This window comes from Neopelma chrysocephalum, unplaced genomic scaffold (genome assembly GCF_003984885.1).
Source record: "Neopelma chrysocephalum unplaced genomic scaffold, ASM398488v2 Primary Assembly neopelma1_124, whole genome shotgun sequence".
NCBI lineage: Eukaryota > Metazoa > Chordata > Aves > Passeriformes > Pipridae > Neopelma > Neopelma chrysocephalum.
The window spans coordinates 2,660,181-2,686,979 of NW_020897786.1; the positions used below are offsets into that span (position 1 = coordinate 2,660,181).

General features: G+C 42.2%; 1 protein-coding gene across 1 annotated transcript in view; it reads left to right on the forward strand.

The window, feature by feature from the left end:
* PEAK1 (pseudopodium enriched atypical kinase 1) overlaps window positions 1–23,791 on the forward strand; it is a 111,939-nt gene extending 88,148 nt beyond the window's left edge. The window contains exons 6-7 of the mRNA XM_027697990.1: window positions 6,354–7,162; window positions 16,450–23,791. Of these exons, the coding sequence (XP_027553791.1) occupies window positions 6,354–7,162; window positions 16,450–17,610 (1,970 nt within the window). The 3' untranslated portion in view covers window positions 17,611–23,791. The remainder of the gene's footprint in view (window positions 1–6,353; window positions 7,163–16,449) is intronic.
* The last annotated feature ends 3,008 nt before the right edge of the window (window positions 23,792–26,799 follow it).

Consider the following 26,799-nt stretch of genomic DNA (forward strand, 5'->3'; position numbering starts at 1 on the left):
TAAACACACCAACTTCTTAAGTGCTTGGCCAAGAGTAAACTGACTGTGTTGAGATGGCTCATGAGTACGGGGGGTTTGGCAGGTCCATACATGTTTCAGGGATCAAGGGCTAAATTTTAAACCCTCAGGTGCCTACATTCCTTAGACAGTCAGTGATAGTGTTGCATTTTTTTGCTCGAATGTGAATTAGCGGTGAACTTATCAGTGTATTCTGCTATTAAAACATTCATTAGATATCGTTTGTAAAGCATAAAGTGGAAAAATACCCTGCCCAAGAGTGATAGTAACATCTACCAAGAAACTCTTCCTCTGAGGAGGAAAACTAAAATTTATATTTTTATGGTGAATTACTCAAAGGTCTAATGAACTATTTTCAATTTAGTGAGATATATAGCTGTATCTGTATTTTCTGTATTTAGGAGATAGCTCCATGCAGGCAGAATGCAGGCAGTAGATGTAGCTCCCTCAGAGCTGCTTACAGCACGTTTAGCCCATGCAGTAAAATACCATTAAACACTGGAAGGGCTTACCCAAAGTAGTTGTGGAATCTCCATCTGTGGAGATACTCAAAACCTGACTGGACATGATCCTGGACAACCCACTCCAGCTGACCCTGCCTGACCATCTCAAGGGATCCCTTCCAACCCAAACACTGGTGATCCCTTCCATCAGCCCTGGCTTGTGTTAGTGCTGTTCCAGAGTTTGAATGTTCCCTCTCAAAACCACATAAAACTGAACCCCTTGGCATTTTATTCAAAATCTTCTCATCCTTGGGTCACTTTGAGCTTTGCTGTCACCAAAGGAAATTTTAGGTATGAAAGAGTTAAGTCAGCTTTAAGGCTTGCCTGGGTCTGGCTCAGCCTGGCTGCCTGTTGTTAGGAGCAATGCTTCCCTAAATGGCACTGAGTTCTCTGGCTGCTATTCAAAGGTCTTCTGGTTTATTCAAACAACCTCACTTTCTAGTTCTGATGGCAGCAGAGAGACTCCTAGGTGGGCACAGAGAATAATTCCTACTTGTTTTCACATCTTGCATCACCCAGGCAGCAAAGTCTTATCTTTTGTAGAATTAACAAATAGTGGTATGTGAAACTGGAAGAAAGGATAATATGAGAAGTTACACCACATTTGACTCTTGCTCCAGCTGCAGTTTGGAGTTTGTAAAATACATCATGTGAACATCTCAATTTGCAGCATAATGCACAATATTCATTTTAAATACTAATCTGATCCATATTCTATGTTTTTCATTTAAAAGCAGATAATATGTTACTACTTTGATAAATGTCTAATCTTCAGTTCTCATATGTCACGTGAAAGTTCATGAACAGAAATAACTGCAAGCTTTGGTAAATTGTCCTCTGCAGTCAGGTAATAATTTATATCAGGTACTGCCCTCAAATATATTTGGTTTGGCCTTCCAAGAGACAAATCTTACAAAGCAGAAGATTCTCCTCTGGGAATCAGGTACAATATAAAAGACTTGGGGCTTTTAAGAGATCCCACCATGATGACAGGATAAAGACTGTTCCTGGCTGTATAAATAGAAAAAAACTTCAATAGGAGAGAAGTTCTGTCTGTCTCATTTTTTCACTGCAACTGCTGTGGTCACAGCCAAGCCCTGGTGCCCACAATTTGAGAAGAATATTTAAAGAAACTGTACAGGCTCTAAAGAACAGCTTTGCAAATGCCATGTATTGTGGCAGGCACTTCATGAGGACTAATTTAAGAAACTCAGTGTGTTCAGCTTATCAAAGCAAGAGTCTGGCTTGATTGTGGTGTGGATGCTCATGGGGTGAGCAGAACTGTCATGAGGGATACCTCTGGTATCAACTGATTTAACAAACTCCAGGGGCTGCCAGTTGAATCGAGATGCAGAAACAAATGTTCAAATGTGTAAGATAGGGCCTGGATATTTCTTTTTATAATGGGTGCCTTTATTGTAACACAAGTTAATTCAGGTAAGCCCTGTAGCTGATGATAAGGAAGACAATAGACTAGATAATTAAAAGCCTTTCCTTTACAAACCTTTAAATTGTTCTGTCTTTGTCTGAATTTGTTGGGGAAATTGAGTTGATTGAATTTGCATCGCTGTAAGTAGATTAAGGTATTCTCAATATACTCAGGATAGTATTTGTGTCATTGAAAAAAGAATAGGTTATTTCATTATCAGCGACTTTCCTCTTTACACTTAAAGAAATGGGCAAAAAGGAGGCGAAGTTTCCAGGTTTTGTGATTGCTGACATTGGAAAAAATCCCAAATCACAGCATGTGCCATGGAGCACTGCCCCAGTCAGTAACTTAGACCAGGGCAGTGTGCTTTAGCCAGGCTGTAAATAAGGTGCTGAAATCACTGCTGACTAAAACTGACAGCTCAGTGACAGCCAGTGATTATAACACCAGTCTGGTGCATTTTGTGTAATATATGATTAGCACAGGTAATACCATCAGTGTGGTGTGATGGAGGGTGGGCAGCAGGACCTGCCAAGTCACCCAGCAGACAAGCTGAAGCTCCTGGGATCTGCAGCCCATTACCAGAGAGCTGTGCCCAGTCTCAAATTATTGCTGAGAAACTGGAGGTGGATCCCAAATGTTACTTAACAAATGTCAGCTTTCCTCTCTGTTACATATCTCAGCGTTTCAGTGAGATTTTTATCTATTAAATTAACAATAAATGAGTAAACAACTGAGTGTAATGCAGGATATCATGGAAATCTCTGTACTGAACAAGATTATGGAATAGTGGTGTACACGTGCAGCATTTGTTGGATTTGGGGCTGTGAATTATGCTGGGAGCTTTTGCAGTGGTGGGAAGGCACCTTATGCCCTTGTGGGTTTTTTTCATGGTTTGGTTATATTTATCAGTCAGGGTAAGAGTTTATTAAGGAGTGATGTCAGATTTGATAGGTTCACCCGCTCACATCAACAGGCTGCAATGCAAAGTCTGATGATAAATCAGTTACCCAGAAAAATAACATTTAAATGCCTTTTTCAGAGCTCTTTTAGAGTTTCAGACCTCTGCATGGTGTCTAGAGACTTAAGCATTAATATTTAAATAGTGTAGTGAGATTCTGTAATGGAAGATGTTATTGAACTGTAGAATTACTTAAAGCTCTCCAGAAAGCTGCTGTCTGAAAAGAGTTAAATTTTTTTCTGTCATTGAGCAGACTGGAATCCACTTCAAAGCTCTCTGTAACTGGTAGCCTAATATTGTCCCTTTTCACTTGCCTCCCAAGAGTGTGGCTCAGGCTGAACCTTGCAGTGTTGGTGAGCCTGTGCAGTAGGTAAGGAAACGATGGTTTTAAGCATGCAAGGGGAGAAGGAAAGGATAGGCAAGAAAAAGAAATAAATGCATTACTGGTACTTCTATGCAGAAGAATATTATTGTGCCTTTGACAGGGACAACATTTAAGACAGCTTTTTTCTTGCTAGGCAATGAATTTCTAAAAATGTGGGACGTGAAGTTTCCTGCCTCAGGAAAGCTGAGCTGGAAAGACTGGCCCAGTGGGTATGAAACAAATGTGCAGTGTTGAGAACTCAGCACAGCAACAGCGCAGACATGGAGCTTTTCAACTGTGTAATACAGATGGGTAGATTTCAATATGGAAAACTTGTTCTTGTGGGGAGAAACAACACTGTAACGTGGCATGTTTGACAAACTCATTTTCCTCAGCTGAGAATACTTGAAACAGCGACTGCAGAACGACTTGTACGTGCAGTTCTCTGGATCCTGCCACCCCCTCCATACTTCTGCAGAAAATCCCTTCTGCAGAAAACCAGCAGCACTGGTTGCAGTCTCAAGGCCCTCCTCTGTATGAATGGCTTTTGGAGGGCAGGGCCAGTAAAGCAGAAAGAAAACAAGAGAATTGAACAGTAACACTGTTAAAAATCTTACCTTTCTTGGAGAGGGCTCCTGCTCCTGCTGCTGCTCCTTCAGATGTACATCTTGCTCTCATTTGTTTTCTTGTTGTTCTCTCCGGCATCAATGCAGTCCTTGGATTAGCAGATCCTCCTGCAGTAGTGTCCTGTCTCCCACCCCAGCAGTCAGGCTGTCTCAGCAGAGTGGGGAAGAGGGGAAGGATAGAAAAACAGGCAAGTGATCTTTAACACAGTGCTGCTGGGGAGAAGTACATAGGTCACAGATTTGGTAAGAGTAAGTAGTTGTGGAAGAGGGCACGTGTTTGGATGAGTAAGAAAATTGGATATGAAGTAGGAATGAACTTGTCTGAGGACTAAGTAAAAGGCTGTGGTGTCTGGATGCGTGTCTGCCATGCAGACATCAATTCTACTTTTGACTCTGAATCCAACCACTCTGCACCTCTGCAAAGGGGAGATTTCTGACAGAGTTCCTGCACTGCCCAGCTGGCCCCAGGGTCAGAGGCTGCAGCACAGCAGTGAGAGGCAGAGCTGCCCCTGCAGAGCACTCTGGCTGCAGCACCACGAGCACAAAGGAGCAGTGGAGTCCCCTGAGCCCCTGAGTGTTAAATTTCTTTAAGCAACCTTGAAAATGATTTGCAATCTTCCCTGAAGATCGGGTATGTACAAAGCTGATAGAATTTCCTGCTCCAAATTCGGTTTTCTAAACATTGGAAGAGCCAGGCTTATCATTAAATCCGTAAGGCTCTTCTGAGGGTTTCTGGAGCTTAAACAAAAGACAGAGATAGAACTTCCATTTGTGATGTTGTCTCCTTGAAATGACTGAAAAGAGAATGATTGTTAAAAATGCAGGATGCAAGGCTGTTGTGTTTGTGGATACATATAAAAATACAATCCTCTTTGATCTTTTGAAATCAGGAGTTCATTTCAGCATTCTAACTCAGGTTTTTGTGCATCCCTGGCCAAGTGGATCTAGGATTCTTTCATATTCAGAAAAACTATAACAACGTATCTTAAAAAGTAAAAAAGGTTATCTTTTATTTTTAATAGACTGCAAAGTCATTTATTATTAATAATGGACTGAAGTGATGTAATTCACATCTGAATGTGAGATCCCCCAGTTTGGTTCAGCATTCCAGTTCAGCCCTCTCTTTACAAGGATTGGTGGGCTTGGCAGTGTTAGTTTAACAGTTGAACTCAGTGATCTTTAAGGTCTTTTCCAGTCTAAACAATTTTATAATTCAGCACGTAATAAACAGTCAAATAGTCAAGGTGTCTGTTCCCTTATTAGAAAAGATGCTCCACTGCAATTATTGTTTTCATGTCTGCTGTGTTGCAACTGTAAAAATTGGCTTCCTACCTTACTGTGATAGTGAACCTCCCAGGAGTAGTAGAAAGCTTATAAAATAATTTCTCTGAAAGTAGCAGTTGATTATTAAGAGTGGAAAGATCTCATTTTGATATGAGTAACAACTGTTTAATTGTCCCAGAGCAGCAAGTTGGTCATTTGTATTGTCTGTTTATTAGTTTTTGTTCTCCATTACATTATTGTCATTTATTTGTTCTTCATTTCCAAGGACTCTGGCACTTACAAAAGATAATTGCCCTCTATAAAAGCCATTCAAAGCACATGACAGGAAGTTTATCTTCCCTGTGTTCACACAAGTGTCTGAAAGCAGTCTGTCAGTGGAAATGCTGTGCTTGTGTGTATGTAACCTGCTGTTTGGAATTTCTTGACTGAAGCCGGGTCAGATTATCTATGAACACAATATTGCCAACAAAGGTACCATGGCAAGAGAGGAAGGGAAATGTATTAGAGAAGTTACAGTTGGGGAAAGGGGTGTGAGTTTTAAATTGTAGGGTAAAAAATATTTCTGGCAAAATACGACTCTATTCTTGATGGGAACACACTTCTCAGCTTGAGTGAAAATAGGCTTAATTTCCTTGTTTCCAGCTGGTGAATCTGCTGGGGCAATCCTGACTTCCCAGTGTGACCACAGAAGTATCTAAACTACATTATTTGTGTCTGAAGGTTTCTGATTTCCAGTCTGAAATAAGATTTTCAGCCTCTCTGGCACATTTCCCAATTTATGGGAATTTATGGACTGCTGTCTACCCATAGTTTTGGCACATCTGAATAGGAAGTCAGGAATAATATTATAGTTGAGTGCAGAAGAAATTATGGGTGGCTGGGTGTAATTGCTGAAACTGGACTTTGGCCAAAGTGCCAAATTGATGTTTGGTTTTTCCTTGCACTTCTTGTCATTAATCAGGTGGGAGGTAAAGTGGCAGCATTGCTGGCACTGACACTGATGTTAATATATATGCCAGGGTCTGACTGGATGTAATGACATGTATGGGATGCTGATTTGGTCATTTTGCTTAGTAATTAGTTCATCTTTTCATGTATGTATTTAGGGGTTTTTAAATATTGGGAGGGTCCTAGTCAGCTTTATGTTTTGCCTTGAACTTCTTTGCAGAGCACAAATATGAGCAGCAGATGCAAAGTACTTTAATCTTCTGTTACTATTATTCCACAGGACAGTCCAGAGCAACCATGATACCTCCAAAACAGCCGAGGCAACCGAAGGGAGCTCTGGATGATGCCATTGCCTTTGGAGGACTGGTAGATCAGGAGACAGTGAACAACTTGCAGCCAACACCACCTCCACTGCCAAAGAAAACAATCCTGAGAGCTAACACCGAGCCGACTCCCAGAGATCTCCAGAAGCAGGCTCTGGAGAACAACCTGTGCATCATGGCCAACCCCACCTACGACATCGACACTAACTGGGAAGCGAGCAGTGCCTGCTCCTCTGTCAGCCTGGAGCTCAAGGTACTGGACAACGAGTCCGGAGATTCCTTGGACAGGCCTACGGAAAAACTGAGGGCAACCACGTCGGCGACGAACAGTGTTTCCAGCCTAACCACTATCAGTATTAAGGACCGGTGCTCCAACAGCATGGAGTCCCTGACAGGGAGGCACCTCTCGCAGGCCAGGCAGGGCAGGGGGGTGCAGAAGCCGCAGAGACAAGCACTTTACCGTGGGATCGAGAACCGGGAGGAGGTGGTGGGTAAGATCCGAGGCCTCCACGCCGACTCCCTGAAGAAGCTGGCACTGAAATGCGAGGATCTGTTCATGGCCGGGCAGAAGGACCAGCTGCGCTTCGGGGTGGACAGCTGGTCCGACTTCCGGCTCACCAGCGACAAGCCCTGCTGCGAGGCCGGCGACGCCGTCTACTACCCGGCCTCCTACGCCAAGGATCCCCTCAACAATTACGCAGTCAAGGTAAGAGGGGCCTGAAAAATGGTAACCCCGGGCATCAGTGACAAAATGTGACAACCACCACGCTCTGCACCACAGCCAGTAGTGACGGGGCCTGCGAATACGTGTGGGTGCTGCTGGCAGCAGCGCTGGGTGAAAAGTAGGTTGCCCAAAATACAGGCTCTTACTTCTTGAGGTTGATCTCTTTTCACAGGCAACTGTCAGCAAGACAAGAGGGCTCGGTCTTAAGCTGTGCCAGGAGAGGTTTAGGTTGGATATTAGAAAGAATTTCTTTCCAGAGAGGGTGATCAGCCATTGGAATGGGCTGCCCAGGGAAGTGGTGGTTTCTCTGTCCCTGGAGGTTTTTAAGATGAGACTGGATGTGGCATCAGTGCCATGGGCTGGCAACTGCAGCAGTAGTGGATCAAGGGTTGGACTTGATGATCTCGGAGGTCCCTTCCAACCCAGCTGATTCTATGATTCTGTCAAGAGCCATGTGTGACATTGGTATCTGCTGTTTAATTTCATGTTTTTACTGCAGTTCCAAAATTACTGGAACAAAATGAACACATCTCAGTCTTTACCATTGTTTGATGACATTTCGAAAGAAAAGCTGTATTATTTTAACATGGGTCAAACTCACAGTGAAAAAATCCTTTTGATTCATCTGCATGGGGATGAACTTAAATCATCACTCTTAGTTAGGAAGGATTTCCTAAAAAACTGAAAATTTTCCATTTTCAGAGCCGTGTAATTCTAAGTGTAAATTCTAGGCTAATATATCTCTTATGTTCCCATAGAGGGTCTTACATTTTCACCAGTGTTCCTTACCAGCCTTTCAAAAGCTCTGTCTACAGCCATCAGTGTTGCCTTATAAATTCTTCAGCTAACACATTAAAGAAATAAAATTTACTAGATTTACTGCTAATATATTAATGCTTAGTTGGCAGCTGTCTCACTAGATGTTGTTGCTTTATGGACTTTTATATAGGTAGTTCTTCCTGAGCACTGTATCTCTGCATTTCTCAATGCTTATCTGGTAGGAAGATAGTGAGAAGGACAGCTGAGACTCATAGCTCTGTCAGGCTTCCTGCATGACCTTGAGTAAATCACCAAACTTCTGACTCCTCCTTGTTGAAACTGAGATAAAACATTTATTACCCGACACGGATGTGTGAGGCCTGATGAGTTATTCCTTCCAGATCACCCTGACATTCTCACAAGGGTGGTGCTTTACAGGAACAAAATGTTGGTACCACTCCTGCACAATTGTTTGCAAGTAAGATACGAAAAAATAAAAGGTCAAATTGGTGCAACTGATATGTTTTTCTGAAACTTGAAAAGGCATCTTTTTTAAGGCAGATTTCTGGGCATAACCATTTATATTTTGTTAATTATTAAGGACCTCAGAAGATGTGAAATGAAACATGGATGATGCCACTTGGTACAAAGTGGCCAAGAAAGAACCAGGCCATGAACGTGTCTCTGGCCATCAGCTCTGGTTGCAGAATCAGCACCCTGGCATTACTTATTACTGGCTTGGATTGTTTTGTTTTAATAGCAAATGGTTGCTTCTAGGGCCCAACATGGTATTTTTCTCTAAAGGCAGGTTTGAGCTGTCACTAACGTGACACCTCTTTGCACATCACACTTGTGCCTTTAAAGCATTCCCTGACTGGCAAGACCTGTTGTTGTTTTGTTATCTGCTGTCCTCCTAAATACACTTCCCCTGTAGAAAGCCAGTGAGAAGAAAGAACAGCAATGTAACATGGTCAAATAGGTGCTAAATTTTCCTTTTCATAATTCAGGTGTCTTAAAAATAGTTCTCAGACTAACAATATTTATTGCACAGGAGTAGATGTGAGTGAAATGTCCACAGAATATCCTTGAGCTCAAGGTCACCAGGAGCTGTTGTGCTGTTACAAGGAGAGGAAAAGTTACTCTTGAAAAATACCTTCCCAGGCACTTAATGTGATAGGGGAAGATGTTTGCCCCAGGTTGATCTTTTACTTACAAGCCATCAGTCCAGGCTCAGATTTGTCCAAAAGCTCATAACAGCAGATTGCTATGACATTACACAGAGATTTGGAGAATTTAGCTTTAACAAATACGCCAGTTTTTACTACCGTGGGTGTTTTTTGTGTGAGCCAAATTACATAATAATCTACCTTCAATAAATCAGCTGTGTCTTCCTGCCATTTGAAATCCCTCGTCCCCAAAACAGGATGGAAAAAAAGAGAGATGAAAATTACCAATGTGCCTATTGAATCCAAAATATGGTCTTCCTGTTGTTTTGGATCGAGTCTTAGAAATGCATTTTGAAAGTGTACATGGAGCCACATCTTCAGGCAGTGTGAATTTATGTAGCTCTTTTGAGTTTTGCAGAACTACCCAAGCAACACTGGCTAACAGTTCAGACAGTTCTTAAGTTCTGTGATTTTAGTATTAGATCTGAGAAAAAATGTGATAATGAGATTTTATAATTATTATTCTCTTCATAGAAAACAAGAGATTGACCCCTAGATGGTGTTAATGGTCTTAATGCATAAATTTAAAAAAAAATAATATTCTAACTCCAAATATAGAACTACAAAAGCACTGTTAAAAATTCAGCTTTAACCATTTGACTACTGCTGAATTAAATTTAGAAGAATGAAACTTTTGTACAGATGAACTTTTGTGTTCTGGTGGTTTCACCAGCTAAAGATGCTCTGATAAATTTGGTGGAGAATGAGCACAACTTGTTCTGTTGGGGTGGGTATTAGAGGAAATGTTTATAGGGGTGTGTTGTTTCACAACATTGCATTATGCTTTTTGCTTCACTCTCACGTAATCTTCTCGTAAACACCCTGTGCAAAAAAGTTGCAGGAGGCCATGTGGAAATTATTTGGACTGAAACATTATAAATAAAACCAGTACATAAGTTGTGATCAGAAAACTACTTTTTCAAATGGAAAATAAAAGCTTCCTTACAAGGAAGGTTTCCAAAAAGTTCCAGACCCTGAGGTGGTTTTTTTTTTCACTAAGTGCAGTACCACCTCCTAAGTAGTTGGTAGATCTGGGACAATATGGATAAACATTCCCCTGAAACCACAGTCTTACCAGTAATTCCAAATATGTGGTGAAAAGGTTACACTGAAGTGAAAGCAGAGAGCAGCAGCTCTTTGCACACAGGGACTGGGTGAGTTCAGTTCTCAGTGTCCCCACAGGGACCAAATAACGCAGTGATGTCACAGGGAGCTTTTTTATTAAAAAAATAAATAAATATATGACTCAGAATGAGTAATAGACGAGGTTATTATGTCAGTGACATAAACTACTTCCACTTTCAATATGAAACTTTGAAGGCAAACACTGTCCAACATCCCAGACTGACACGTGATTCCGAGTCCACACGGAACAGCACAGCCATAAACCCTGCTGGGCTCGCTCTGGCCACAGGCACATGGTGCAGTGCTGTTCACTGGGATAACAGGAATTGCAAGGGTGCAAACAGCTCAAAAGGAGCAGTTAAAATTTATTGCTTTGATTGCTGCAGGGCAGGCAGAAGTTTTTCTAGCAGTAAAACCTGAGGATTTCTTGTAAGGCTCCTGTCCCAGCTGTAAAATAGAGCAATGCAGAAGTGAATAGTACTGGGCTGAGCCTGGCTGACAGTTTCCTGGTTGCAGCTGACAATTATTTTCTAGTTATGTTCAGTTTGTCACAGTGTGCTAAGGTGTTTTTTTGGTAATTTAGTTTCCTAGTGGAGCTTCTTGACGGAAGTGTTATTTAAGGTCATCCCAGAACTTTGTGCCTCAGATCAAAATAAAATGTACATTTAACTTCCAGCCCATTCCCAGTTCAGTCACGGCAGAACAGAATTCTGTATTTTGGCACATTGTTAAGAAGTCAAAGCTCTATTCCAAGGCCAGATCAAGAAAATGAGGTCAATCAGATATCAAACTGGCCTCCTTGGAAAACAAGGTTGTGCCAAGAACAAGCTATCAATTTGGGATTAGCAAGCTTTCATTCTACACAGAATTTCATTTGCAGTTGTCCCTCTGTGCAATACAACAAAGTAGCACAGATGGTGCAGTCTTTGTGATCTTCTGTGTTTCTCATTTTCAGCACTTGTAAATTCATTTCCCACAATATTCATCGTGCTTTAAGTTCACTGATGCCCTGTAAAATGCATAGGACAGAGTGGAAATGAGATTCCCTGCTGGGGAAGTGAAAGTCAGCTGATGGCACAGTAGGCTACGGGACTCATAAAGGAAAAATAAAAGCTAATGCAGAACAGTTTGTAGAAGCTCTGCAACACCCAAATCCTGCTTCTTGGGCTGGGAGCAGGGGGGAAAATTGAAATGGCAGGATGTAAAGAAACCTGTCCTGTCCCTGTAAACATGACAGAAGTTTAGTTCCTGTGGATGCATTAAAGCTGCATGATGACTGCATTCCAGTGAAAAGGAAGATGGATACTTCCCATTCCTTCCTACTTGTACCTCTTCTTTTTTCTCATGGTTTTCTTGCATCATAAGGAAGGGCTTTTTACCAGCATTGCTTCATCTTTTGAACAACCAGCTCTTTATCAGCTCTAGAAATGAGGCTGGCCAAGCCCTTATCAACAGCTTCCTTTCAGCTGTTATCACATTCCATATCTCCATAGCTCAGCTGGATGTAGCTCATTAAAGCAAAGGGTAAAGGACTGATTGATCCTACTTTCTGGGGGTGTTATATATTTTCACCTTTTTTTCCTCTGCCAAAAAATAAGTGCTCAAAACATATTATGTATGTAAAAGGCAACAGGATTTCCATATTTTTCAAGTAGACAACTGGAACAGACAAAAGCTTTAAAAATGCAAAGGAAACTGGGCTGTACATTTATTCACAGCTTTGACACAGCATTTAACCATCACAAACAGAAAAGCAGCTCTGTGTGCACTCTTCAGCAACGCATCACAAGCAGTGGAAAGCACTTGTTAGGAAGGCCATCAAATGTCACAACTTGTTCCCTAAATCTTTTCAAATGTAAGTCCAGACTTTGGTCCCATAACTTCCTCTAACTCAAACCATTTTGGAAATTATAATTCTTGGTCATTCAGGTGATAGTTTGAGGTGATAGTGGCGTTATTCCACTACAAAATGCTTGGGTGAGAATGATTAGCCATTGATAGTATTAAACACTAGTATTCACTACTCCGTTGCAAAATAGTAATATAAAGTAGAGTTCCAAGTAAAAACTGAAACTCAGGAAATGATAGCATAGTACAGGAAATAAATAAAATTTGAATTCTGTAAACTGTCTTTGAACAGATCAAGAAGAAAACTAAGTTTGTCTCCACTGCTTTCAGTACATTTTCCCCATTCTAACCAGATATTTGTAAATCAGAATGTGAACACTGCAGTATAAAACCCCAGGAGGTACCTGAAGAGTAGCCTCTTACAGAGACATCAGGTTACTGCAGATCTGTCTTCTAGAAACTGCTTTCTGAATTCAGGCAGGTGTCTGATTTGTTATTACACCCCAGGTTTGGGTGCTGCCTGCAGACAGCCCAGCTTTCCCTTCCCCTTGGCAGTTACAGAGTGCCTGGTGTACCAGTTTTGGTGTTGGTGTAGTCAGCAATTTAATCAGCCTGAAATAACCCAGCTGCCTCCTCCGCTTCTCACTTCATGGTGTTTGTAAACAAAAGGCAAGAAGCAGAAAATACATCTCTCATCACATCTCAGCTCTCTTTGTAGATACTGCATCGATGTTTGTGCACCCATCTACTTCTCTGTATTAAACAAGAGAAGGAAAAGAGTCCAAAAGCCATCACCACTGGGCATTTGTGGGATTAGATTTTTTTTTCCTCTATTGGTTATATTCCTTAACAGCAGAATAAGGAGGGAAAAACTCTTTTCATGAATGCAGTCATTTTAGTATTGGTTTTAATCATCGTATTATTTAGTATTTAATTTCTGGTTTGTTGATAATTTAAATTCTGTTTTATTGATATAAAGAGAAGAGTCTGAAACAAAAACCTCTTTAAGAACTGATATTGAGGAAGGTTTGGCCCTGCTATGGCTTCAGACTGCAGTGTTCACTGCTTGTCAACAATGGAGTTAATGGAACTTCTTGTCCTGGGAAGCGTTCCAAGGATCATTATATACAAAGCTCAGCTCTGCTTGGTGCTGGAAAGGTCTTAACTTGGAATATTATATTCATTATACCACTCTTCAGAAAGATGTAATAAGTGGGGAGAATCCAGAAAAGAGCACCAATAATCAGAGGATTAGGAATAAAGGCAGGAGAAGTAAGGGCTGGGTTTTTTCAAAAAGAAAGCAAAGAGGAGGGGGAAAGTTCCACCCTCCCCAGCTGTAAAGGTGTAACGTTCAAGGGTGGGAATGGGGGATCAGTTTTTATTGAATCAGCAGGGAGAAGGGCTGTCACCTTAATGTGAAGTTGGGATTGAAGAGCAGGAAGAAAGACAAAGAAGATAAAAAGCATAACTCTGGTTTGGGGTGGGTTTGGTAGACTGGAGAGGCATTTCTTAGGAATGATCCAGCTGGTAACACAGAGCTGGGGTTTGCCTTGCAGGCTGGTGGGAGTGGCTCAGGAACAGGGAATGGGCACAGCAGAGGCATCAGGAACAGGGAATGGGCACAGCAGAGGCATCAGGAACAGGGAATGGGCACAGCAGAGGCATCACCCTCTGCCCCAGTGCTGAGTGCCTTTGGTGCAGAGGGCACAGCCAGGCAGTGCCACACGGGAGGGAAGCGTTACCACAGCCCCAGAGGGTGGGTGCAAGTTTCCTTTCCTCTCTCACAATTCTGGGATTGGCCATATTTTCTAAAATGAGCGATCCAGGGCTGACTTTGAGAGGTGCAAAGCCTATCCCCAATTTTAACTGAAATGCAGGAGTAAATCTGAGAACCTCCTCTGAAGGAAGCAGGAAAGAGAGGCTGACTAGGCCTAAAATTAGAAACTAGGAAAAAGTCTCGACTCCTTTGCTTTTCTTTTTCTGTAGGCAAGGAGAAATCCTTTCCATAAGCTTTAAAAAAGGCCTTGTATTCACCAAATTGAGAAGTGTATATTGTTTTCAGAGCAAATACTTTGGTGGATTATATATTCCTAATAGAATATTAGTTTTAGCTGGCAGGTGGCATTAGAAATCCTCTGTGGATCAAATATAGTGCAGTAGCTAAGGCCAAGTGTGGTTTTCAACTGTTTTTATCAGCAGGTAAGCTTGACCTTAAAATTAAACTCTTTCAGAATTAGTTTATTTTTTTTAATTAGGTCAGTTAAGTATTTTTAAAAACTAAAGGTTTGATTACAAGACACTGAACCCTTTCTGCAGTTGGAATTTATTGTCCCCATGGCTGGCTACAAGAAAAAGGCCATGGACTTGAAGGGCATAGAAGACAAAACTATTTTGTTTTCCTTAATAGCTCTTCTTACAGATTTGATGTACACAATGTGTGTATATACAACACATATATATGGGTCTGTACAACTCTTCTAGTTCTGTTTTCTGTGCAGTATTAAGTATTTAATCAATCAGGGGCCTTCAGTCTCAAACACAATCAGTTGGCATTTTCTTTTCATATATAATTCAAAGGTTATTGTTTTATTAAAGGTTATTGCTATATCTTTGCTGTATTTTTTTTAAGCTTTTGTAACCCTCGAGAGAAGGGGGGGCAGGAGCAAATGCATTCCATTGACAACTCACTTCACCTCTAAAAGGATAAAATACATTTGAAAATTTAAATGAGCAAGAGCCGCTGTATAAACAGAGTAACTGTCAACATTTCAGAAAATTGCTTTCCTCTCTTAAATAAAATTGACTAGAAAATGCATTTTTCAAACCTGCTTTGCTTGTGCATGGCAGTTATAAACAGGCAGTTTGAGTTATAGTTGCATAATAGGGAAATGTAAATGCTTGTGAGGTATGGAAATATGCACAGTATCGAAGACAGGAGGACAAGCAAAATGCTGGTACAGCTTGTGTCCACTTCCATATGATCTGACAATGCACTTTTCTGATCAACAAGCATAAAAGATTAAATCCCCGATTTAATTATGTTTCTTAACATATAGTTGTTCTAATTATGTTTCTTAACATATAGTTGTTCTAATTATGTTTCTTAACCACATAACCATATCTTAGATGAAAAACTTGTGTGTGTGCGTGTTAGTGAAAGGCAGGTTTATAACTTACCCTGCAGAAGTTCTGACTTTTACTAACCTTTGTTATCTCAGCTTTCAGAGATGAGCTGAGGGAAGCTGTAACTTCATCTGGACAAAGATGTCTCCTCTCTTGTCTGAGCTTTGCAGTTAAGACCTGTACATTATGTAGCAAGTGAATATTTGGACACTTAACCATGTAAAGATTAAAACATACACTTAACCTCACATGCTTTGAATGATCTCTCTGAATTCAGTAGGACTAAGGTTAATATGCAAATATCAGCTTGCCTGAGTCTTTGTCATTTTAATCAGTAAATGCCTTAGAACAGAGGCCCTAATAGGGCTTGTCCAGTGACTGTTGTCAGGGGGTTGGAACTGCCAGTTGTTATGGCAGTGCAAATGATTAATAAGGACAATTATTATGCTGATAATGTATATATCAACAAGATATTACTGGGCATAAATTAAATACAGCTCTATATGGCACAAAACCCCCAAACATATACTTAGGATCATGACAGATGATTGAAAGCAGTTAAAGTACCGTGTTCTAATGAGTGTCCATCCCTCACCTGAGCCACAGCCAAGCAGAGCTACCAGCAGCTGTGCCATGGCACACCCTCCCCTCACTGCAGACATGACACTGCTGCAGCTCATGGATTGAATTGCCAATATCCAGTTGTAACTTGTCATGCCGTGCTGACTCAGCCACTTGCAATCGTTTGGTCACACACTCTGTGCATGTTTCTTTGTATCTTTTATTGCTATTGATTATTTTTGTCTTGTTCAAGCTTCACTTAAAGCCGAGAGAAAAACATGCAAGAAAATGATACGGATAATCAAGTAACTGTGAATAAGCTTCACTGTGCATTGGCCATATATTGCTGCTATTCTGATTAAAAACCAACCTGCCTGAACTGTATTTTCCATTGGATAATCTATGCAGAGGGAGAGGTGCCTGCATGTATTGCTCTGCAGTTGCTTACTAGCCAATGGAAACAGTTTGGGTGCCTTAAGATAGTCTGCCAAGGTCAGTTCAGTAAAGAATTTTTTATTGCCTGTGTTTAGGTCTAGTCTGTAGATCCCATCAACAAAATACATATTTATAAAAAGGATACAGAACTTAGAAATCTAAGAGTTATGTCTGTTTATTTTCCTCCCCCAGATTTGTAAGAGCAAAGCCAAGGAGTCCCAGCAGTATTATCACAGCCTGTCCATCCGGCAGAGCCTGGCCATCAACTTCAACATCCAGCAGGACTGTGGCCATTTCCTGGCGGAAGTGCCAGTCCGTCTCCTGCCGTGGGAGGACGATGACGCGCCGGACGTGGAAGAAGAAGAAGAGCGGGAGGAAGAGGAGAAAGAACCCGAGCAGAAGAACAGAGACGCGGCTTCCAGTGCGGAGGGTGCAGCCAGAGAGGGCTCCAGCAGGGCGGGGACCCTGAGCCGGCCCCGCAGCCGCGTCGTGGTCATCACACGGGAGGTGCCGCACCTGACCGTGGCCGACTTCGTGCGCGAGTCCGAGCCCCGCCACGCCAAAAGCCCCGACCTGTACGAGAGGCAGGTCTGTCTGCTCCTCCTGCAGCTGTGCTTGGGCCTGGAGCACCTGAAGCCATATCACATCACACACTGTGATCTGCGCTTGGAGAACCTGCTGCTGGTTCACTCCAGGCCGGGAGGCAGCCCCCTGAGCCCCGAGTCCATGGAGCACGGTCCCAACACCGCCTGCCCAGCCAGGCTCATAGTGAGCAATTTCTCCCAGGCCAAGCAGAAGAGTCACATGGTGGATCCAGAGGTCCTACGGGATCAGTCCCGCCTGGCTCCAGAAATCATCACCGCGACACAATACAAAAAGTGTGATGAGTTCCAGACTGGCATCCTCATCTACGAAATGCTGCACTTACCCAACCCCTTCGATGAGAATCCAGAGCTGAAAGAGAAGGAGTACACTCGTGCTGATCTCCCGAAGATTCCATGTCGTTCCCTTTACTCTCAAGGGCTTCAACAACTTGCCAGCTGCCTGCTGAATCCCAACCCTTCAGAGAGGATCCTGATATCAGAAGCCAAGGGAATCCTGCAGTGTTTGCTTTGGGGTCCACGTGAGGACTTGTTCCACGCTCTGAGTACCTCTTCCAACCCCTCACGGAGAGATGCTATACTTCAGAACTGGCTGGACATAAAAAGGACGCTGCTGATGATCAAGTTTGCAGAGAAGTCCTTGGAGAGGGACTGTGGAATTATTCTGGAAGACTGGCTTTGTTGTCAGTATCTGGCTTTTGCCACTACGGACTCACTTCATCGCATTGTGAGAATCATGAAGCAGCACTAGTTTGTAGAGCCTGTTGCTTTTCATGAAGCACCCTCACCTCTGCCCCTGCCCTCACTCCAGCCTGCACTAGGGCTCATTTTTGTACAAGTGTTAAAAACAGCCTAGATATCAAAGCCAGCAACTCTGAGCAAATAGGTTCTTATTGGAGAAATTGCATCCTGTACCCAGTCTGACAGAAACTTTACGGTTTTTTGCTGGGCCTGTTAGGGATTGATTATATATGCATGACTGCATTTGGATCAGACAGTACGTGACTTGATTCATATCTGGCAGAAAAGGAGAGCAAACTTTGATACCACTATTTCTACCACTGCAGTAAACAAATTGCCCTCCTGTTCTGGGTAGTTTCTGTCCTTTCCTGTGTAGCACTGGTTAGTGAATAGCAGTGACCATCAGCAGAGATGGATTAGTTGCAAATGTGAGATGAATGATCCACCGTGCCACAAAACACTCATTTGCTTCCATTCCACATATCACACAAAATTTCTTCTCAGCTTAATCAGTCACCCACAAGTGGGCTGTGCTCCTCTTTCCTTTGGTCTCAACCACACACAGACTTTGCTGTATTTTCCTCCCCAGATGTGTTTTTCCTGATGACTGTGGCAAGTGTCAGTGAGCATCTGTGTTCAGTCCCCTTCCCTCCTTCTCTGCCTCACTGCCTACCCATACCCTGTCTAACCATGGATCCATGAGTTCAACAACGCTGCCTTAACCAGACCATTACCCTTAGCTTATGACCTCTGCATTAAAAAGCAGAATATGCACACTTTGTCTATCCTGTTTCCCAGGTGCCATTCACCAGTCTGGACTGTTGATGTACTGTAGCCATAACTGCATTTATACAAGAACAAGACAATGGTGGGCCACTGAAATTCCCCCTCCATCACAAAAGGCACTAAAGCCTGACTTGAAATGGGTAGGACATACATAACCTTCTCTGACAATCACTGCTATGAATCGAGGATGAAAATAACAGCCACCTCTTCTGTTTTATTTTGGTCTGCTCTTGTCACTTGGGCCATACTGCAAAATGGGACTGAAATTGGCTCTGCTGGTTTGTTGGCAGGAGATAGAAATGTTTAAAACTTGTCTGCGTGTAGCTCACAGGCCACATGGAGACACTTCTACTGCAGATGTAGTTCCCTGAAGGGTAAAAACAAGGGGGCAAAAACACTGTTGTTTAATTACTGAGAGAACTGTTAAGTTTGGCAGCCACAGCTGACAGGATCGTGGTCCATGTTCCCCACAGCAGTGTCTGGCTGCCTGTCTCTGTCTGTTGTAACTATTGTTTTCTAATGTTGCAACAGACAACACCCCAAAAATGGAATGTTGTCAGAAGAGCTCAAGGAGCACCACAGACAGAGTTTTGGATGAGAGGTGGAATTAGTGGGAATTAAAGAGTCAGAATTTCTAAAAACTCAACCTGAAGGAGCTTTTTCACTTTTAGAGGCCACTGCTGAGTCCCTTCCATGCCCTAACAGCCATTTCCCATGGAACCTATGCAGTTGTACAGACAATACCTTTGCTCAGTATTGCCAGGCTGTGAGTTGTTTCCTGAATCACTCTGAAGAACTGATCTGGATGCAGGGAAAAAAGTGATCCTGAATATTCTGACCCAGGTGATGGAAAGCAGACAGCCCTAGTTATGAGCCTGTGCTTCTCTCCTATGGATCTATGTGCAATTCTTGTATTATTTTTTAAAGCTGTACATTACAGTGTTCACTTTACACACCAGCCTTTACCTGACGCTAGATCTGCAGCCCCTTCCTTTACTTTCCTGGCACATAAATGCACAGATATCCATGTGTTCTTTTTTTTATGGATTGACATTTCCTTTTAATTGTTAAAACTGTGAGGAATCCATTCACTTCAGCCTTGAAACAAATAGCCACTTTATACAGCATATGCATGCTTGGACCAGATGCATGGAAACTGAACAAACAGTCCTGCAGGCTCAAAGTCAGCAAAACTAGCTCTGGATCCACACCCTACCTTGGAGGGGCTGACATGTCTATCTTGCTCTTCTCTGGCATCTCTCAGAGCTAAGCTGAAGGGCATGTGGAAGCCTACATCGATTGTGCTGTAGTATAGACTGTCTTTGTGACCTTCCTGAAGAATTTTTGAAACTTCTGATGATTATTCTGTTGTTTGATTCACCTGTATCAGTGAAGGATCAGGCAAGGATAAGGATAATATATTTTAGTGTGATATATATTTTTTGTTTCTTTCTCTTTTTTGCAAAAAGGTTAGGATGGCGGCATTGATGCAGAAAAACAGGACAGTGCATTAAAAGCCCAAGTGCAATGTGTGTAGTTGAGGTACCTCCACTACATCAGGAAAGAAAGTTTCTACACTACTGCTGAGCAGCTCGTAGAAGAACCTTTACAAAGAATCCCACGTTGGGTGCAGCCCTGCTTTCCCTGGACACAGGAGGGCAATGCTCTCCCAGGTTAACCCGGCGAGCATGGCAAGGCACTCGTGTACTCTCTAGTAGCTGTTAGTCAGTGTGTGAGCTACGAGTAGGGCTTTTGTTCCCCGTGTGCTCTGTGTTGTGTTTGTTCCATAGTGTGTGTGTGTGCACCCGACCTCCCAGCTACCCTGGGCAGGAGCCTCACACCACTCGCCATTGCAGCGATTCCCTGAAGCCGGTGGGTGTTCCCGTGTTTGCGGACACGTGTTCCCAGTGTCCCTCCCGTGTCAACGTGCACATGCCAAGTTGAATTTTGAATGTTCTCCGACCGTTCGTGTTGATGCAGCTGGTCCGACGCCTTTGTATCTCTAGCTATCTAATTTCAGTTTGTATCTGTTGTGATGAACCAGTACTCATTTTAGCTCTGCAGTATAATCAAGCATGGATAGATGTTCACTACCAATCTCTTTCTTGTGCAGCACTGGGTAAACTTTAGCATTTTGTAATGTCGTGTGGTCTTTTTCTTTAAAAAAGAAAGAATGGTCAATGTAGTCAAACCTGATCTGGCCTGAGCTCTTCCTCGAGGAGCCTGAGGCTGACTTTGCAGATCTGCCCATAACTGATGATTGTAACTTGTGTTTGTGGTGGTTCTCCATCCTGGCACCAGATTGTGCCACGTAAATATACAGGAATGTATGCATTAAACTGATTGTAAGCAAATCCTAAGAATGCTACAGCATAATTGCTAAGCAAAAGGAAAAAAACCCGCTCTGTTTGCAACAGGATCCTGTGTACGACAGGAACAAAACCCCTGGCTGTGCATGTTAGAACTTACTTGAATATGTGCACAGATCTTGAATTTTTTTTTAGCAATGTCGCACTTTCAGTTGAGCTCAAGAAATAGGAAGAGCTGCAAATCTAAGATAACAGTATTGACTGTAAATATATATTTTTCTATTAATAAAAGCTGTCATTCAAATATTTTTAACATGAACTCTAAAGATTTTTCCAGTGCAAACTAATTTCTGGGAAAATCAAATGCTTGTTTGAAGAATTATGATGAGTGGTTTCTGATCCTATTAGAGCCATTAAAACCCTCTCTAATGTTACAGAGAGAGCACAGTGATTGGATTCACAATGTTTAGTGCCTTGTCAAAAACCTGAAATGTAGCTGGTCAGTTGGTGGGAATCTTACTCTTTTCATAACAGCCCTAGAAATAATCCTGCCCACATAAAGATGCAAAATACTTTACAAAATTGAATGCTGTACTTCATAAGAGACTAGGTTGATCTGTTCCATGAGATTTGTGTTTGGGGTTTATGTGACTGGGTCCCTTTAAGTTGCTTGTAGTACAGCATAAACCTGAAGTAACAAAATCGTGGGCTTTCAAATTTGGGATCTGCACAGGGAGAATAATAGTGGATAACAAGTCAGTTGGTGTGGACTGACCAGGCATTGAGAGAAGCCTTTTGCTTTGACAATCTGCTACAGACACTCTGCTGTGGGAAGGTGAGGAATTAGTGTGGGAGAAGCGGTGAAGGTGAGATGTGCTGCTCCTGCTGTAGGCAGGGGAGGTACTGCACACAACCTCTGTTCCAACAGGAGTGCTGAAAAAACTACTCTGAGATGTTATGGAAAATGGGTTAGGTTTGTATTCCTTAAGTGGGAATGACTTATTCACTAATTATCTGTCAAACCTCAGATCTGATCTGGTCAATATGCATAACCAGGTGAATATAAAGAGAATCTACTAGTAAAAGCTTGCCTACAAATTTTCAGGAATGAGGGAATCCAGAAATTTCATCTGGAGCCCCTGGAATGTCCAAACATAGAAGCCTGGTCTCACTTCAACATTCAGACCTGATGAAACCAGTAACTCCAGCTGGGACACCACGTTACTGGTGCACAGATGAAAATGCACGGGAGCGTTTACAGAAATGTTCCACCTTAAAGCTTTTATGCTCCACACATCCCAGCAGCACCCACAAGGTAGGAATGGATCACCTTGACATGTTAACACAAGGGAATTCCCACGTGTTACAGAGAAAAATATACTATTTAAGTAAGTTATGTGTTAGGGTTCAGCTATGTAGAGAATTTATTCAGCAGCTTCACACTGTAGGTCCTTAATTTTAACATGTATTTGCTGCTGAAATAAAATGTAACTGTTTCTCATGTCCCATCTAAATTAACTTTTTTTGTTCATAATAGCAAGTAAATCCATATGTAAATATATATGAAATAGTCCTATTTTTATTTAAATCAATTTTAACTTTTCTGAGGGATACAGTAGAAACTGAGTCAGAGCTTTTAATGCACTTTCTTTTCCCCCTTTCCCCAAATTGGCTGTTTGTTTCTCTGTACAAACAGTACTTGGCCATTATTCCCTGCCTGACTAGACCATCAGTTTTACTCTGATTTTGCAGAGGTGGTGTTGGTTCTGCTAAAACTTCTCTAAAACCCAGAGCACAATCAGAGCCCTTCAGTCAGTGCAGAGAGAGTTGTGATGATGATTCAGTTATTCAGTGAGGTAACATCGAAGAAGTGCAGAATAGAATTTTAAATACCTCTGTAAAAATACACCTGTGGAAATAATTCTGTAAACAATCATCTGGATTCCAAACACTGCAACAGAAGAGTACACAAAAACTACTTTCCAAAAGAAACACTGGAGAGAAATTTCTTTAGGGCACCCTCAACTCCAAAAGGAGGAGCAAGTCTTTTTCCCTGCTGTGCTGCAGAGAATTTCTAGTAGACATTTGTATGGATTTTATTATTCACCTGGATGCAGTATTAGAAAGATGGGGATTTTGAGTGGGTGTAGAATGTAATTTAAATAATTTCCTACAGGTCTCCTTGCATTGGTGCTCCACTCAGCATTTACTTGGAAACCACAGAATGCTCTCAGATCAAGCAGAGTTGCCAGTGAGAAATGAAATACTTCACTTACCTGTACATAAGCATTTTACCACTCTACAGAATCTGAGAATTTGGTTTGTACTTCAGACTATAAAGATATTTTTTTTCCATAAATCCAAGGGGAAGATTTCAGGGATTTAGAAGAGGTTGGAGCTTTTTTATATGGAGGGAATATTTGTTCATAAATTTATATATATACATACATATATATATGAGTGCATGTGGCATGTTTTAATATATATATGTATGTATATAAATTTTGTATCCCAGAAGTATTCTTTGCCCCTTTTTGCTTGAAAATATATATATTATATATTGTATATATAATATATATTTAAGAGTGTGTAAATTTTTAAATGGTCATTTCATAAATAACACCTCTTCAAAAATGACTCAAAACTTCTGTTTCTTTGTCCTTTGACTTGTTGGTATGAGAAGGTTTTGCAGTTGAAATCCTTGGGTTTTTTTCTTTTAAAACTTAATTATGCTGAGCATTTAAGATTATGTTCTTGTTTTTAATAAAAGGGGGAAATTTATTTTTAAATTAGGGATTCCAAAATCAATGGACTTTTTTAAATGGGATTTCTTTAAATGCCTTGAATAAGGGAATTTTTTTTTTTTCAATTTCAACTCAATTCTTGTGGGTAATTTGTATTTGGAATTCCTGGTTGCATTGCTTTATCTGGTGCTTCATATTGATATTTACACATTTTTATATCAATAAGTATATAAACTTCAAGCCTTCCTTTGTGATCAGGGGCAGTTACACTCTGGTTTGCTGTGGTACTTTGCTGTGTACTCTGTGGCATTCATGTTACTGTGTATATAAACTAGTTTTATTACACTCAAAATCAAACTTGCAGTTGTCTAATTTTTCTCTCTTCCTAGACAGAATGTGTATTTCTGAGGAAAATGCACGTGGCAAGTCCAGCAAAGGATTTTATTTTGAGAATAGCTGGGGGGAGGGGGGGTGGGTGCAACAGCACCAGTGTGCAGGCGTGGCAGGGACACACTTGGCTTGGTGAGGCTGATGCTCAGCACTCCAGCCCTGCCACCACAGTGCTCAGGTATCCCAGCCACTGGAATTCCAGTGCTTGGGACACTGTGCCACCTCCCACCTCTGGTGTTTTCCCCCAGAAGTCCCACCACAGCTGGCTCCATCTGGACAAGTGGCAGCAGCAGCAGCCCAAAACTGAACTGGCCACCAGCAGCTGCTGACAATTGAACTGGTGCCTTGCAAGGCCTTCCTGGAGAGGAGTGACCTGGCACATTAATGAAAACGGCCACTCTGGGACAGCCCTGAGCACAAAGGGAGCTGGGCCAAAGCCAGCCATTTCCCTAGTGTGGACAGGGCTTAAGTGACCTGCTGTGAAGGAATAAAATTGCTCTTAAGTCAGATTTTTAAGTGCCGTGACAAAGCAGGATGTCTCTAAGCCAGTCGGCTGCTATGGAATTCATCGCATCTGATCTGTTACCTTGAAACATCCAACCTGATGGAGGGTCTGTGGGAAGCAGATGGGATAATGTGCATCTTCCACAGTCGTGCAGACACACTTCAGTGGCACCGAGATCAAACAGCTCAATTTTGTACCCGGCTCTGACAGGCAGCAGTGGTGGCTGCAGATGCTAATTTATTAGCATGGAACAGATGACAGCGTGTACATTGGAGCAGCACTGTGCTTCTGCAAGAAAGACAGTCCCACTGGTCACAAAACACTCTTTAAAAAAACCCCAACCTGAGAAAACACCCTGCAGGCTCTGTTCTTTGCACAGTTACAGTGGCTTTGCACAGGTATGTCATCGGCTGCAATGATCAGAATTAGTCTCAAGTGTAACTACTACAGGCCATTCATATTTATTCCTTAGACACTGTTTCAAAGCCTTTCAAAAACAGTTTAAGCTATTGTCTTCATCCCTTCGAAAAAAACAAAGCTAGCTGACTCCAGGGGTGTCAGTAAATATGCAACATGTTTAACAGCCTGACAGATATTTTGGCTTTGCCAGAGTAATCCCTGTTGTCTTCAACAAAGTGCCACGGACTTAACTAAGCAAGAGTTAGATTATGCCATTTGTCAGTGGCAATCACCACTCTGCAGGGAAAAGATATGCAAAAATAAGCTGAAACCTTGTCAAGACATGATAATTATACTAGTTTAACTCAAATCTGTTTGAAATTAATTTAGTTACGTTAGTACAAACTCTCTTGTGGGTGTCCTTAGGCGGTCGCAGTCTGGCGTTCTCATTTCAGCTGGTGCCAGACATGAACGCAGGTGGAGCAGATGCCTGGGTTTGGTTGATGCAGGAATGTCTGTATCCATTTTCCACCAGCTCAGAAATTCACCCTGTGGTAGAGGGGCCCTAAGGAACTGTGTTCCTCTACGTGATAAACCTTTATTTTCTGGAAAGCCTCCATGTGTCCCTGGAGCTCTGCAGGCCAATGTTTTTGCCCAAGTTGATGAGGTTCCTGTATGAATCACACCATCCTTACCTAGCAGTGCTTTAACCAGGCTCGGAGGGGAGCAGCTCACAAGGCAAATTCTTCAAGTGAAACGTTTGCCACAACCTGTTCCTCAGAGGGAGGCTGTAGTTTCCTTTCACTTCTGAGCTAAGACTCAGCTCTGTGGAGAAAGACACTCATTAAAACACCACGTTGGGCCTTCAAATCCACTTCACTTGGTGCTGCTGCTGCAGTCTCAGGAGACAGCACCAGAGCCTGGTGCCCAGGCCACCCCTGTGCAAGATGGGGGAGGGCTTCTTGCTATCAGTTCAGTGCTTTCAGATGAGCAAAAAGTCCCTGTCTGGCAAACAGACACTGGGGGAGCCAAAGGAGGGCAGCCTGGAGGCCCTGAAGCAGAGAACTCGAAATAATAGCTACTGAAGCTGCATTTTCTCTTGCATCTCCTGCTCTCTGTTACACCTCTCCTGACCCTTTGTTTTGCTGTCATTAAGGTGTTATTTTTGTTAAATTGCAGCTGGCAGAGTCAGGACATGCACAGAAGGAAGCATTGGACATAATGGGCAGTTATTTAAGGAAAAAATCACAAAACTCTACTTCTTATCCTGCAAAAGGAGAAGGAATGGGAAAGAGGAGGATTACTGAGAAGGTTTGCCCTTTTTGGTAGCAGCCAGGAGCCCTTGTTCAACAAATACATGGAAAGCTGCTTTCTCCAGCTGTTGCCTGGTGTTTTACAGGTGCTGGGATGACCCCGTCCTCCCCTGCACAGCACAACACTGGCATTTGGGACAGGACAGCCCCAGGGACAGCACCTGTGTGCAGCAGGGCTGGGGACAGTTACAGATCTGATGTCAGATGCCAGGTTTTGCCTGATTTCATTGGAGTCTTAATGGTCCAGATAAACTGCAGTGAATAGCAGATTAACCTTGGAAAAAATGAAATCCCTGCAGTCTATCTGTAAGAAGCAATCTATTAACTTTGCACCTCTCCAAAGTGCAAAAGGACATAAAAGTTCTTCTAAAGAAAATGAAGAATTAAATCAAGATAATAAAATTCTCCTGGTTCCTACGTGGGCACTAAATTTAAATCAAGTTACTGTTGGAAATGGGCCAATAGTTTGCCCATGTACAGCCACAACCACCAAAAGAAAAGGAGCATCCCATAACCCGTGAGCCAGTCATGCAGCTGCTCTTGGCCAGGGAAGAAAGTCTCCTTCCAAACTTTTTTCTGTTTATATTACTGGAAAAAAAAGTTTAATACTCTGCCATATTAATACTCCATCTTCTGTATTTGTGTTTGTGTGGGGTTACTGCTGAGGCTGCGACCACAGGACACCAGGGTGTCTTCCAGCTTCAAGAAGGAGCAACAGGATGTCAGATGGTGTTGTGGGATACTACATGACCA